This window comes from Symphodus melops, assembly GCF_947650265.1.
Source record: "Symphodus melops genome assembly, chromosome: 8".
Lineage (NCBI taxonomy): Eukaryota > Metazoa > Chordata > Actinopteri > Labriformes > Labridae > Symphodus > Symphodus melops.
The window spans coordinates 24,403,003-24,418,045 of NC_136698.1; the positions used below are offsets into that span (position 1 = coordinate 24,403,003).

At 39.6% G+C, this 15,043-nt stretch overlaps 1 protein-coding gene across 3 annotated transcripts in view; it reads left to right on the forward strand.

Annotated features, from left to right (window-relative positions):
* sned1 (sushi, nidogen and EGF-like domains 1) overlaps window positions 1-15,043 on the forward strand; it is a 31,428-nt gene that overhangs the window by 10,609 nt on the left and 5,776 nt on the right. Inside the window, exons 7-27 of one of the 3 annotated variants that reach the window (XM_079349666.1) lie at window positions 475-588; window positions 1,101-1,214; window positions 2,375-2,422; window positions 2,521-2,628; window positions 4,021-4,116; window positions 5,817-5,951; window positions 6,273-6,392; window positions 6,639-6,755; window positions 8,200-8,343; window positions 8,755-8,928; window positions 9,098-9,211; window positions 9,961-10,074; window positions 10,171-10,284; window positions 10,377-10,493; window positions 10,613-10,900; window positions 10,991-11,174; window positions 11,377-11,489; window positions 12,832-13,110; window positions 13,379-13,520; window positions 13,941-14,023; window positions 14,876-14,974. In XM_079349666.1, coding sequence (XP_079205792.1) covers window positions 475-588; window positions 1,101-1,214; window positions 2,375-2,422; window positions 2,521-2,628; window positions 4,021-4,116; window positions 5,817-5,951; window positions 6,273-6,392; window positions 6,639-6,755; window positions 8,200-8,343; window positions 8,755-8,928; window positions 9,098-9,211; window positions 9,961-10,074; window positions 10,171-10,284; window positions 10,377-10,493; window positions 10,613-10,900; window positions 10,991-11,174; window positions 11,377-11,489; window positions 12,832-13,110; window positions 13,379-13,520; window positions 13,941-14,023; window positions 14,876-14,974 — 2,817 coding nt within the window. The remainder of the gene's footprint in view (window positions 1-474; window positions 589-1,100; window positions 1,215-2,374; window positions 2,423-2,520; window positions 2,629-4,020; window positions 4,117-5,816; window positions 5,952-6,272; window positions 6,393-6,638; window positions 6,756-8,199; window positions 8,344-8,754; window positions 8,929-9,097; window positions 9,212-9,960; window positions 10,075-10,170; window positions 10,285-10,376; window positions 10,494-10,612; window positions 10,901-10,990; window positions 11,175-11,376; window positions 11,490-12,831; window positions 13,111-13,378; window positions 13,521-13,940; window positions 14,024-14,875; window positions 14,975-15,043) is intronic. The other 2 variants (XM_079349668.1, XM_079349667.1) reach the window with 2 other exon arrangements.

Consider the following 15,043-nt stretch of genomic DNA (forward strand, 5'->3'; position numbering starts at 1 on the left):
AATACTTTCTGTTGAATTCCACTTCAGTTTAACAAAGTTGTCTTAAAGACTTTTAATCAAAACGGCGTGTACAAAAAGCCACAAATATGTCTATCGTTCTTAATATAGCAAAGAAAAAAACAACTGTGAACATGTTGTTCTAAGAATTGAAAAGAGCACATTTCTTTTCCTATGCTCCAAATAGGCTTCTGACCTGGAAAAAACTCTGATTAATCAGAATCATTTTGTGCCTCATGAAGCAGTTTCCAATTCAAAGAGAGTATTTTAGAATTTCTTGGTCGAGCCTCTCGTTGCCTATTCCCACAGTTCAGCCTGTGGAGATGTTTCAAACCTCTTCTAATACCTTTCACAGCCAGCAGCACATACTTGCAGAGTGAGGGGAGCAGTGTGGCGGATATATTAATCAGCTGAGTAAATATTCCATGAGTGAGTGTCTGTGTCCCCCGTTTGTGTGTATGTGTGTGTGTGTTGCAGACATTGACGAGTGCAGAGACGCGCCGTGCCTCAACAACGCGCCATGTATACAAGGCAGAGGCGGCTTCACCTGTGTGTGTGAACCGGGTTACACTGGTGTCCTCTGTGAGACAGGTGAGCAGGGGTTTTTCTCACTCTGGGGAAAAGTAGGCATCTCCTTCCAGAGGAAATATTTTCTGCTGCTTTCCACATCAAGCTGTCATTTTGGCAGATGTTTTTGTCCAAAGCTTCCCAGTCTACCTAGACAAATGGGCCTTCGTTGGGTTAAGGCTGAATTCATTTGCAAACACTTAATCCTTTTTTTTTTCACACAATCTGACAATGACAGCTCACTGAAGTCAAATCTGTTATCTATACTAATCGTGTTTGTCTATTGACTGATTGTTGATAGAACCTGAACCCTGAATTTTCAGGCCGTGCACAGTTCATGAATCCTTGTATCTACATGAGACAGGATTACCCTTTAATACGAGACACCTGCTCGATGAAACTCTATTCTCTAAGAGAGGAAGTTCAACAGCCTCTTGCCTCTCCAAGGTTCAAGATTGAAAAATCATCATGTGAAACTGAATCAACAGCCGATAAACTTCTCCTGTCTGACCAACTGTCTTCTGTGCCTTCTCCAGACATAAACGAATGTGAGTCTCAGTCCTGTCTAAATGGAGGAGAGTGCATCGATCAGGTGGCTAACTTCACCTGTGTTTGTCCAGCTGCCTTCACTGGAATGTTATGCGAGACAGGTGACTGTAACTCAATATGGAATCTGCACATAAAGCATGTTTGAAAAAAAATGATTCTTGGTAGAAAATGCTGACATACTTTAGCCTCTTAGTCCTCCTTTTGCTTTGGCTTCCTGAAATGTTGAATTCTTCCAACTGGGACAAGCACAAAGGGAATCCAATCATACCTCTCCGAGATCAAAACCAGCGTTTATGGCTATGAACTTTGTTCAAGTGAGCCGGTTGTTTTGCTTCTTCTTAGAATTTCATCGATATTACCACGGCATAAATCTACACCATGCGTGTGTTTGAAAGGGTTACAAATCGTGGAAACTGTCGAAGCACAAACTTTAGCAGAGGGTTGAACTTAGACTGTTGCAGATAACCGATATTTGAATTCTTCTGATTGCCAATGTGAACAGTATGTAACTGTGAATAGAGTTTCCTGTTTAGCACAGTAGCTAGAGCAGCTACACTATATACAGAGGGTACAGTCCTCCAAGAATCATGCTGCAGGTTTGACTCCAGCTCAGATCTTTGAGGCATGTCTACCCCAGTCTCTCCACTTTTCCTTTTCCTCTTCAGCTGTCCTATTAAACAAAGATGAAAAGACCTAAACTAATCATGTTTTTGCACTGTTAAAAAATAACTATTGAAGGATAAGCTCATATAGGAGTGATGCCGGATTGTCTCGCCGTTTTGTTGCATGCCTGATCTACAGACGCTGTAGTCCTCATTTGCAGTGACCGTGGGCTCGGTTCCAACCTCGTCCCATTGCTGCATGTCATCGCCTCCTCACAGGATTTTCTGTCTCTCTTCAGCTGTCCTCTTAAATAAAGATAAAAATGGCCAAATAATACTTAAACTTAAAAAACCCCAAACATGCTTAGGCGTGCGTCCTTGAGGCGTGGGCCTGGCTTTGTGTCCGACCTCTAGCTCTTTTCTTGTGAGTCCTTCCACGCTCTGCCCACTGTCCTGTCTCTCTAGTGGAGGTATAGAAAACCCAAAGTCCTGAAACTGACTTAATAAAAAGAGCTGTGATGAAAAATAAAACGTTCCGACTTTTTGATCCTCGTAATACAGGTTTTGGCTAAAACCAGTAGAAGTAAGTTAGAAAGGTTTTTTTTATATTATTTGAATGAACTTAACCTTTAAAACATGTTCCTGCTTTCCTCTCACAGAGTTGGTTGTGCTTGAAGTCAACCCAACTGAGGCAGAAAACCAAACAGGTAAAAGCAGGCACACCTTCTGCAAAGACTGCTAGATTTTTTTCTTTCACATACAGCTTGAGTCCTAAAGCTAAGCCTGACCTGTTTTCTATATGCAGTCTCGTGTGAGGAAGAAGATTGCAAGACGCATCCGATTTGTGAACTCACCAGCTCTGGAATCTACAACTGCACATGTGCTGCAGGCTTCTACGGTGACAAGTGTGAAGGTATTGTTCACCTACTGCAGGATGCTTAGCAGGTAGGGAGCAGACTGAGGTAGTTAAAGAGGATCTCTGCAATCCCACAGGAATTTGGAGCTGTGCCCCTGGAAGAGGCTGCTGTGATGATGGATTATTGTAATTATCAAAACTGACACGGCCTCACCCAGTTTACTACGGGAACCAGTCGCTTGATGTTGTGAATAATTGTTTTATAGCACATTTTTATTAGTTTACCAACAAGAGGAAGTGCTTTGTCTAGACTTGAAGAGGCGTCTTTATGAGTCAAAGCTGCTCTTTGGTATTCAGGTCATTTCTTCAGACAGAGCTGTTGAAATATGCATGCTTCCACACCGCTACTTGCTCCTCTGGAAGTTGGCCACTGCACCTCGCTGGAAGTTCAAGCACAGCTGCTGCTTGCATAACCAAGGGGCAATTTGAACACCAAATATGTAAAATGCAATCATCCTCTACTAATGTTTCATTCCTTCCTTTCATAAATGCATTTAAGTCATTTTATTTTATGTTTTATGACTGAATCCTTTTTATATGTGTTTTAGCAAATAACTATTAAGCCAATTAAAGTAAATTCAGGCTCCCATGAGAGGTCAGTGTCACCCTCTCAAAGCAATTATAGCCAATTTTTTCCCCCCATGAAAGGTCTTTAATAGTATTTGAGCTCATGCAAATGCATGCTACTTCTCACCCTTGAGCTGAAATAACTATCTGTGCTTATATAGGCCCTCTGAAATCTTCTAAATACTTTCCTGCCTGGCTCACTTGGAAGGCACAGTGGAAAAAGGAGCACGATCCTCCAAGGAAGAGAAAGTAGTGGGACACAGAAGTGCCTAATCAGGCTCTCAGATCAAAGGGCCTGTGCTGCACAGGTGGCCAATGAAAAGTGTCTTTTGCTAATTAACAATCCATTAATTGCCCTCAAGGCCATACATTTTGCTCGCAAAATATGCTCCATATCATCAGAAAAATGATACCCTCCACCGAGCTCCCGGGACTTCAAAGGGGAACCATTTAGCTGTGATACAGCCCTGTCCTTTGATCCACTGCTGTAATTAGGAAGTGGAGGAAAATAAAAACATTCTTACAATTTGTACAGAGCGGATGTGCTGCATGCTGACTGCTAATCCTCCAGTCCTGCGAACTTTGTTGGAAAAGATTAAGGAAGAGAAATGACAGCAAATCAATACAAAGTTTACAGTAAAGCAGATGAAAGACACTCAGCACATGGTACACATGTTGACCATTTATTTCCCTCTGTCTTTGTTTACACTCAGGCCAATACTGTAACATCATTTAAGGACTTGCTTTCAAGTCAATGGAGCAGACTCTCCTCTCTCTCTGACACACATGTGCTCTCTCTATCTTTCTTCCTTCCTGTGTCAGCAGAGGAGTGTCTGTGCCAGAATGGAGGTGTCTGTGTGGACAACAATGGGACCTGTGATTGCCCTTCAGGCTACACAGGACTCTACTGTCAGTTTGGTGGGTATGATATGTATAATCCTGCCTGTATGTTGGCAAGAATCTCATAATATGATAACTATTATTAAACAGAGGCTACAATTTCTGCAATACTGTTTGAAAACAATTTATTCATACTTTGTCTAATTTAAAGGGAATCTGTCTTAGAAAACACATGCATCACTTTTGAGTTTAAAGAAGTTATAAGTTTGTATGCAATGATAACAGAGATCTGCATTTGACTTGTCCTGGTCCCTGTGATATCCAACGCCATGACGTACAGTCTGAGAAAGGGAATTATCATTTTCCTATTTCATAAAAAGTCAGATATTAGCAGGTTAACTTTTAATTAACATCAGAACAGAATAACAAATCAGAATTGTGTGTTTATCCAAGCTGTAAGAAAATATTGATACACTGAGGTCTCAGATATTAAACTTTGCAATACTGATTTGAAAATACTACATTATTTTAAAAAAAGTATTTTACATGCAATTTATTTATTGTATGTATTATTATAAATTTTTTTATAATTCATCTTTGCAAAAGATATTTATTTGGTCAGACAATGTGGTGCTTTAATTTTGATGTTACATTGTTACTCAAATCTAGATCCCACTGTCCAGATTGCTGTATTTTCAAATTTATGGGCACTGGAACACTATAGACTCTGTACATGAGGGACACAATATAATCGCTGGGCTATCCGGCCCCTCAAGTTGTTTTTTTTTAAGATAAGATAAGATAATCCTTTATTCATCTCGCGAGCTGAGAAATTTACAGTGTTACAGCAGCAAAGCAGGATAGCACACTGCAAAAAATTAAAATAGATAAAAATATAAGTGTACAAAAAAAACATGCATCGAAAACAATAATCAAGAGCTAGTATAAAAATATGCATCAATTATAGGGCTAGTAAAAAATATGCATCAGAAAAGGAACAGTTGAAATGCCAGTAACCTAATGTTGTAAGTCTGTATAAACAGTATGAACACTAGTATGCACACAGTGCATATAAAGAGGGAATGTAATTGCACAAATTGGCCCATAAATAAATATTGCAATGCAATCAAATTTAAGAATAAAAATACAAATAAGATCAGGTGACATCTTATAACATTATTATTGCACATACTATTGAGTAAATTAACATTATTATTGAGTAAATTGTCCAGTTCGGTGTGTTTTTATGATCTACTGGAAGCAGGCTTGGTTAAACAGTTTAACTCTGTTGTTGTGCTTTTGATCTTATGTTCTTGCTTCTATGACAATTTACCTTTGGTTAAACTTTCAAAAGTGTGATTTGCTACATATCTTTCAGTGTTGCAATATATCACAGCATATTGAACCGTGTACCCTGTCCTGTATGGTGTCATGTAGCTGCAGATTCTCACCAATAAACAGCCCAAACAGTGGAATCAGAATCCATGTTTGTCACATTTCAAGTAGCATGTTTGTGTGTAGTCAGAGCAAAGACATTACTTTTTGCCTTTATAGTGAAATCTTTGCATGCAGATTATGAATTCAACTTTGAAACAAAGTCAATAACGTATCACCAAAAAATACTGGGACTCCAAAGTACAACAACACTTTTGTACTTCTCCAATCAGGTGTCTGATTCAAGTTTTGAGTAATTGGGAAAAAATTTAGGCATTGTACAATTACAGAAGTGTAGAACACAGATACTTTTTCCCAAATGTATAAACTTTTCTTCCTCTCAGAAGTAACCCAGACGCCGTGCAGTAATAGCAGGCCGTGTCCTGATGGAGGTCCCTGCTTGGAGTATGGAGGAACCTACCTGTGTACTTGTCAGCCTAGTGGATCAGAGCTCGATCATAAGGACTTCTACCCATATGGTAAGAGACTCAGGCACCGACCCAACAACAAGTCACTGTGCAGCCATGTGTCATTGCATAAGTAGCTGTTTTCCATGGTGACAAACATGCACTGGTCTGGACAACCATCCTTTTCTTTTTCAAAAGGGAGCAGTCACATTTGCAGTTTACATTTACATGAGGGGAGACATTTCAATCGATCTTTAATCCAACCATTAAGTGACGAATAATCTGTGTTTTAGAATATTTGGACCAAGCACACACTTGAATAAAATATTTAAAGTGGTGTAATGTTTCCCTGTGCAAATGGAACATAGTCAAGTCTCGGTGTGTGTTTTTCAGTACAGCCCCAATCGGTCTGCGACTCCTCTCCGTGTCTGAATGGGGGCTACTGCTACGACCGGGATGGAGGCTACAGCTGCGAATGCAAATATGGATACTGGGGGAAACACTGTGAAAAAGGTAGTATAACTGAAAAAAAAGTAATGCATTCATTATTATTGCTCAGGCTCAAACCCAACTTTAATACACCAGGAAACATGCCATCACTTGTAATGCTGCTTGAAATATTACAAAGCTAAAAGGCTTATGATAATTTGTGCTGATGATGGAGTTTTGAGCTGTTTTCCTGGAACAGATTTATTTGTGTGATTAAAAGTCAAGAGTGGTCTATACTTCAAGAACTCCCCTCTCTCTGTCTCTTTCCAGTTAGACTCAATACCTGTGCCTCTGGTCCCTGCCGTAATGGAGGCTCCTGTAAGGAGGAGGCAGGGAGCTACAGATGTGTGTGTCCTTACAGATTCACAGGAAAACACTGTGAAGTGGGTGAGTGCCAACCTCAGTAACATTGTGCTTTGTACTGAAAGCACACATATATTTCATGCAAATGTGCAATGAAGAAGCATCAAGAGTCCATGTGAAGAATTGAACAAGGAGTTATCTAATCCACCGACAACTCAGGCTGTGGAATACTCTCATTACCTTTAAACTAAAGTATTTATTTAGATCTGATTTTTTTTTTAACTGAATGAGCAGAAAATAATCTAATAGATAAAGACACACAGATAGCAAAGAGCTTTAAAGCCCATACATTTGTTATACATCTGGTATTGAATGGGATAGGATCCTCCAAAAATCAGGCATAAATGGCCGAGATTCCTTAAAGCGAAAATGAGCGACATTTTTGTGCGACAACGTTAAATTATTCTGGTTTGATGATCATGAAAACTTAAATTGTGCTTTAGAAGAGGGAGAGAGAGAATACACTATTTAATCAATCATTATATGTATTGTGCCAATTCATAACAAGTGTTATCTCAAGACGCTTTACTAAAGAACATATAGGATAACATGCAGGAAGGATTTCTCCTTCGTATTCTTCACTCTTCTGTTGTCCTCCCTTCCTTGCCCCTGAAGTGGCGGCCTGCGCATGCCGTGCAAGTCAGACGGTGGTGGCTGGGCGTCAGGCGGTGTATGAGTCTGAGCTGTGAAAGGAACATGGAACTTTATAATGTTATTAAATATTGGACCACTGTAAATTAATTTGGTGTCTTAAGCCATGAGGGTTTGGCACTTTGTGTGCATGACATCTAAATCCAATACAATTAATCAATCATACTGCAGTCACAGAAAGTGGTTGAAGACTGATCTAAAAAAATAGTTTTCTATTATTTTTTATTACTATTTTTATTATGAATCATTTTGTACTTTTAAACTTTTCATCTTTACGTTTCAGCGATATGCTGGTACAGTTCATATTTACAAGACCACTTAAATTTCTAAAACTTTTTTTTATCAGCCTTTCTTAAATGTCCTCGGGGATATTAGAGTGAATTCAATGTGCTGCAATCAGGACTTTGCTTTAATTTTTATCGTATAAACCTTCCCCTCAGAACTCTGCGCCAGCTTCCTTTATCTCTGAGAATGTCTGTCTGAGTCCTTTGACTTGTTTATAAAGTTCATGATAACCTCCCACCTTCTTTAATTAGCCGCTTCCTTTCAGTGCCTGTTACAACAAGAACGCTCCCATCTTTTTACGGCCATAAATTGTGATGTGTCTTTGAAATTAAAAAACATTCTTTATTGGTCAGATCTTTATCGTTTATTTTCATCTCAGTTACAGGATTTTTTTTTGATTTTTTGTTTTTTGTTTTAACACATTGTAATCAATGTTTGACATGTTTGGCTCTTGATCTGCATGAAGGTGAACAGGTAAACACAGTTCTAACTATTATCAACAGCAAAACTTAGTTTGTTTGTGTTTTTGCAGGTAAGCCAGACCCCTGTGCCTCCAGCCCCTGTCTGAACGGGGGGACATGTTTTCACTACATAGGAAAGTACAAATGTGAATGCACTGAGGCCTTCAGCGGCAGGCATTGTGAAATAAACACAAGCTCAATACAAACCTCCACAGGTAAGCACTCGACAGTCTGTCACAACTCAGTCATTTCCAAGTCTTGCTCTTACGCTGAAGTTTGATGTTCACATTAATATATTTGGCACAGAAAGGGGATATCCTAAGCTGTTAAGTGTAACGATATGTGCTCTCCATCTGTAGATAATCTTAGCCCTGTTGCTGCACTCCGGGGCCCCACATTTACAGATTTAGAACGGTTGCATAGGCTATATATAAAGTAAGACCTGATAAGATGTGAATCATATCTACACACTCTAAGAGCATGCTGGTGGTAAATTTAGTAAGGCAAAAACAGAAAGAGGATGGAAAACACCGTCAGCCTGGGACTCTTTTAAACCCCACTGTGTCTGATCCGGTGTTACTGTGGAGCCGTGCTCACGTCACAAATGTGTTTGTTTTTCGTTTCAGAGGCAAGCTGTGGGCCACCTCCGCAAGTGAGGCACGCCGAGGTCCAGTTCTCCTCGACAACACCAGGCTCTGTGGCTGTGTATGTGTGCCATCCAGGCTTCATGTCAGTGCCCAGAGCCACCCAGAGCATCTGTGGCATTCAGGGAGACTGGAGCCAGCCGCCCATTTGTGAGGGTCAGTAACAAACGCACACAAATGGACAGCCACTCAGAACAATGACTGAGAGGTCCAAATGAAAAAGATTGCAGTTAATACAACAGATCAAACTCTGAAACTCTGTTTGCTTCATGTTGCTATTGAATTGTAAAGCTGTTTTTTTTTTTTAATTTTCCCATTGTTGCAGAGATCAATGAATGCCTGTTAAAGCCTTGTCTCAATGGCGGTACATGTCGAAATCAGATTGGATTCTACCAGTGTGAGTGTGAGGAAGGCTTCAGTGGAAAGCGTTGTCAGACAGGTAACAGCTGATGACAGGGTTTTTCTCACTGTATAGAGACATTTGGTTAAAAAAAAAAAAGTCAAACTCTTGACAGTTTGTGGAAACAGAGGCCTTTAAGGAACAAATTGTCTTGTTTAATTTACTTTCACAAAAATTCATTCGATAAATTCATTTTCTCTTTCATTTCTCTTCTGCCTGTAAATCATTTTATGTTTTCACGAACATCCAACATTTTCACAAGCTAACACCCTGCCATGCTTTGAAAAACACATTTCAAACAGAACAAACGAGCATTGTGAGTATAAAAAAGCTGCAGCTATCAGCAGAACATTTAAAATATAAAATAAAAATTATAATCACAATAATCAATCTACAACCCTAAAACTAATTCAAAATGATATTTATTGCTGAAGTCTGTCTCACAGGTAAATACTTATTTGCAAAGTCTGCATTAAAATAAAAAGACAATAAAAATGATAAAAAGGTGTCGTCATAACTCTTTAATTAAATTCATTGTTAATGCTGACAGTGTTCATTGTGTTACTGCTTTGGTCAACTGAGTTTTTCCTGAAACATGTATGAAGTGTTTTGTTGCTTTGAGAGAGAGTGTGGCAAGAGATTATTTGTCTGCAGGTGTTAACAGTATTGACAAACGCTTGTCAGAAGGATAAAGATGTATATCGTGAATATAGTGTATAATGTGTATATAGTAAATTTCAGTGCTCAGACACACATATCATATTCAGTATGTGTTTCATCTCCTTTAGATGTAAATGAATGCTTAATGGAGCCCTGCCTGCACGGGGGGACATGTGAGAACCAGCTGGGTACCTACTTGTGTCATTGTCCACCAGGGTTCAAAGGCCAGAATTGTGAAACAGGTAAAGTTTTCACTCAGTGTTACATTTTAAAGTTTTTAAACATGCAGGTCATACAGGACACTGATCAAACTCTGCCTTCTATTTATCTGTGTGCAGAGCAGGACGGGTGTGATTCAGATCCCTGTCTAAATGGAGGTGTGTGTCGCGGTTACAGATGGAATTATGTGTGCGTGTGTAAAGATGGTTTCTTCGGAGACCAGTGCCAGATGTGTAAGTCTAACCATCTCTGGCCTCAAAAGCTTATTGAGAAAACCTGCACTCTAACCATATTACTCTAACTACTTGTCTTTGTCACCCTCTAGTGGAGAATCCTTGTGTACTGCAGCCTTGTGGAAACCGTGGAGTGTGCAGAAGTGACAGGAGAGGGAACTACAACTGTGTTTGCAGAGTGGGACACACAGGCAAAGACTGTGAGAAAGGTAAGAGTCAGTGATCAGCTCCGTCAGCTTGTCATTTGTCACATCATCACCATTGCATCAAAGGCAACTCTTTTTATTTGATGTATGGATTAGACATGTAAGGTTGCCACTGTTCCCAGACCTGTTGCCTCCCTCTGGTCTCCATGTGCTGCGTGTGGAGGAGAACGAGATGGAGCTGCGCTGGGACGAGCCCGACCCCTCTCACAGTCAGATCAGCGGGTTTGTTGTCACTTACGGTCCTCTCGGCTGGAGCAATCGCAAATCCGACACTCTGGACATACAGAAGACCACACATGTGATGAAAGGGCTTGTGCCCGGCCTGCTCTACAACATCTCCACCTTTTCAACCAAACGCAACACCAACAGCAACGACATCAGCCAGCCGGCCACCGCATTGATACGAACAAGTATGAACGTCTCTAATGCTGCTGTCATTAGAGAGACACTGCTGTATATTCATTAGTGTTTGAATGCTTTGTCATGTGTTCCTGTGTCAGGACCTCGACAGGTGGAGCAGCTGCAGGTGCTGAATGTTTCCTCGTCCCAGGTGTGGCTGAGCTGGCTGCTTCAGGCAGCTCGTCATGAAGCAGTCAGCAGGGTGCACGTGTCTTTGTTGCCTTCCGATGGGAGTGAGGCTCGCACTGTTGTGCTCAACTCGAGCACCACCGAGCACTCCTTCAGGTCAGGCTCTGCACAAAGCTGAGAAAAATATTGGAGACACCTGCAGTGACCTATGTGTCCATTAAATAGCGCTGTTGAGATACTGCACTTGCTTTTTGTGATATATCTGCAACCACTAGATGTCACTGTTCCATCACTTTGTGTTGTGTTTTAGCGCTCTACTGCTTTGGTGCCAGTTTGTGAAATGTTTTCTCTTTCATAGTTTATTACACCCTGGTCAGATGTACACAGTGGACATAGTGACTCAAAGTGGAATCAGACCTGATGAGTTTCCCTCCACCAGTCACTCGGCTGGACCACTGCAATTCTGGACAAGTAGGTTACATCAGCAGCAGTAGCTAATGTGTAACATCAGATTTATAACATTAATAAAATGAGTAACTTCACATTTAAGCTTTAAGAAGAAAAATGTCACCACAGGATATACAAATTGCATGTTTCTTGTAAGTTTATTAATGCTTTGTAAGCATGTGTGTAAGCATGAGTCAGATTATTGTCTTGAAGGTTAAAATATTTTTACTGGTGTTTTGTTACAGAGCTATGAACCCAAAAGTCGAATAAAAGGTCAACGCTATTTAATAACAGAACTATTACTGTCCAGGAATTTTAATAGAATTTTATAAAGATAATGAAAGCAAATGTTTTAAATAGAAATAACTTACAAAAATATAGGTACAAAAGATACATTGAAGGTGCAAAGTAAAGAGACGAGGAGAACACTAACACAGTGTTTAGTGACAGTGTGGCTGGATGAGTCTTTACTTCATGTACCTTCATTAACTTCACCCTTTTATGAAACACACATTTAAACAAACGGTCAGTAAAGGCTAAATGCTGACACACCTACAAATATAATCGCATTTATGTTTAAATAATTTATTTCAATTGTACATGAGTGCATCCATAAACAACTGTCATCATATAAAGACCTCTACAATCACTGTCGCAGTTTATTAATCTTCCATTGTTTTATAATAACCAGTTTAAAACAACCTCTAAAAACAAAAAGTGTGTCATTAAGTAGATTAACCAAACACCGCCATGTTGACAATAACCAGTGACAAAGGTCAGCTCATTGAAATCTCATTTAAAAGGAAAACCTGGACGTGCCAATAGTGTAGTGATTAGCGCGCGTATCCTATGTACTCAGGCTATCGTCCTCCAAGCAGCCGGCTCGGGTTTGAATTAGACCTATGCCTCCTTTCCTGCTTGTAATTCCCCACTTTCTCTTTCTTCCTGATTTCAAACTCTATCCACTGTCCTGTCTCTAAATAAATGCTTAATAAGAATCTAAGAAGCAAAGCAAAAGCTTAGTTTTTTGTCAAACTTTTAATTTTTTTATACTTTATACCAAATCTAATTTTTGGTCAGATGTATTTTTCTTTTATTTTCTCTTTCCTCTGTTAATCATATTATGTAAGTAGTTTCTCTTTATCCCTGAGTGTGCCATATCTTTGCTTTTATGTCGTGAGAATTAGTATTTTAAAAGGGACAGTATTTTTGGGTCAAAGTGATAATCTTATGTCTCGATTCTGTGAATCAATCAGTCAATGCAAATAAGTTATAACAAGCTATTTAAGTGACAACTCGAGAAAAGGAATACTTCATGGTGCTCCTCGTGTAACAATGTAACCATGTACATGTATTTCACCCTCAGGGCCTCTTCCCCCACAAAATCTCTCCCTGTCACATGTCACCACTAACTCTGCACTGATCACCTGGAGCCGCCACCCGAGAAGCATCCCAGACGGCTTCGTGGTCAATGTGACCCGAGGGCTGAATACCAGGAGTCGCTTCCTGCCCAACGGGAAGTTAGGATCATACACTCTGCGAGAACTGACGCCAGGACAGCACTATTATGTGGCTCTAACATCCGTCAGAAACACAGGACAGGAGCAGATCCACAGCATACCTCGACACTTGGCCTTCACTACCTGTGAGTGCCTGTGTTTGGGGAGTTTTTGATCATGCTTTTTAATTTATCACATTGTCGCACTGCTTTTTACCATGGATGGTTACTGCCAAAACTGTCCCACTTGTGTTTACATTGTTGAAATCAAGCTAAGCTGTTTAGCAAACAAGAATATACACCATTTTTGAGATGCAACAAACAAGGAGGACAATTTTAGAGTTTTGCTTCAAATCTATCAAAAATAATGTGAAAACAAAAAATGTAATTTCTGTTTACATTCCCTTTGACTCAGTGCCGATGGAGGCGAGGTCAGGGAGGAGAGAGAGACCAACATTAACTGGACAGGGAACTCAGATGGGACGCACCATAACCCCATCTCAGCCTCAGGACCTGGGGGGTACAGCAGAAACCGAGAACTCAGAGGAACAGCACAGGTACTCACAGAGTCATGATGACTGTCAGCACACTAAGATGGATGGGACAATGTCAAATTGAATTGCATAATATAAAAGATGAGTTGTGATCTAAATGTCCATGATCTAAATAGGTGTACATTTTTGTTTACATCTATTTAATCCTTATATGAGTTGTTTATTAATCCGTATTTTATTACAGAAATGTGTCCTGTGTGTAAGATGTCACACATATTTATACATGTTCTACTTATTTCTCAATAAAACCTGTTGCAGGGTGTTGTTGTTTTTTTTTCTTCATTAAAGGAATTTAGCATGCGTTGATAATCATCTGGATAATTATGTGCATTGTTTATTTTGTGTAGAAAATGGTCAGACTTGCTTCCATCTGGTAATTAAACTGTTGATGCCAAATGGTAAGCTTTAATTCCTGTGTTGCAGATACACAGAACTCATTGACAGAAGGGGAAAAATAACAGCCAGGTTCACTCACCTCCCTCGGAAAGCCATTCGACATCGTACCAGTAAGTAAAGAAAAAAATGTGGAAAATCACTTCTACAACAGTGTTTGACAATTCTCTACACATTCGTCACGTTATGACACAAAAGTCGTAGTTTTATTTCACACAATTTCCCAATAAAGTCGTGTATCCTGAAACCCAGATACGTTAAGCAGGACATACAGTATAACATTCTCTGACAACTATTAACTACAAATCTGCAACACTGATATACTGACACTGTTCAGATTGGACTCATGATGTCCAAACAAAGACGACTGCTTATCTTGACGCAGAAGGAAAAGCTTAAACGACGGTCCTTTAACCATATGGTCCCAACCATAGGCTGTCTGGATGACATATAGCTGTTCCTCTTATGTAAACCTGACTCTCATCTATCACATACACAGACATAATCTGTCTGATAAATGTTTGCTTCGTTTAGAACATTTTCTTGAACCATGAAGCAGGAAAACAAACACAGTTAAAAATGAACACTTTTCTTTTTGGGGTTATTTTCATATCTGATTTGATGAATATTCACTTTGTCGGACCCGTGCATCCCGAGGTGAAGGTTTACAGCTTAAAGACTTCACAGAAAACATTTAGCATATTTTATCTTGTGCTCTTGAATCGTACCTTCTTCTCTAAGAGTCTTCAACCATTCATAGATGTTACTTCAGTGATGCTGCTGTATAATTTGTGGCCTTTTATAGTTTTTAGTTTGAGGCTGATAAATGTAAACTTCAGATGTGCCTTTTAAGTGTCTAAGTTGTTTTTCAAGTTTTCTATCTTTAGCTACTGTCTCCTCTGCAGTCTGTTATCTATTCTGTCTTTTTACACTGATTGATGGTCGATTCATGTTTTGCCATGCAGAACCTGACCCGCCGGTTAAATTAGAGAAGATGGAAGAAACTACGAATAAAATCAGCCTTGCACTTGAGATTCAAGAAGAAGGCTTAAGAACAAAACCAGGTAAGAGTTTTTGGTGCAGCTGTTCACGTTTTGTACTAAAGTAAGATAAATACCTTATCAAAGCAACTA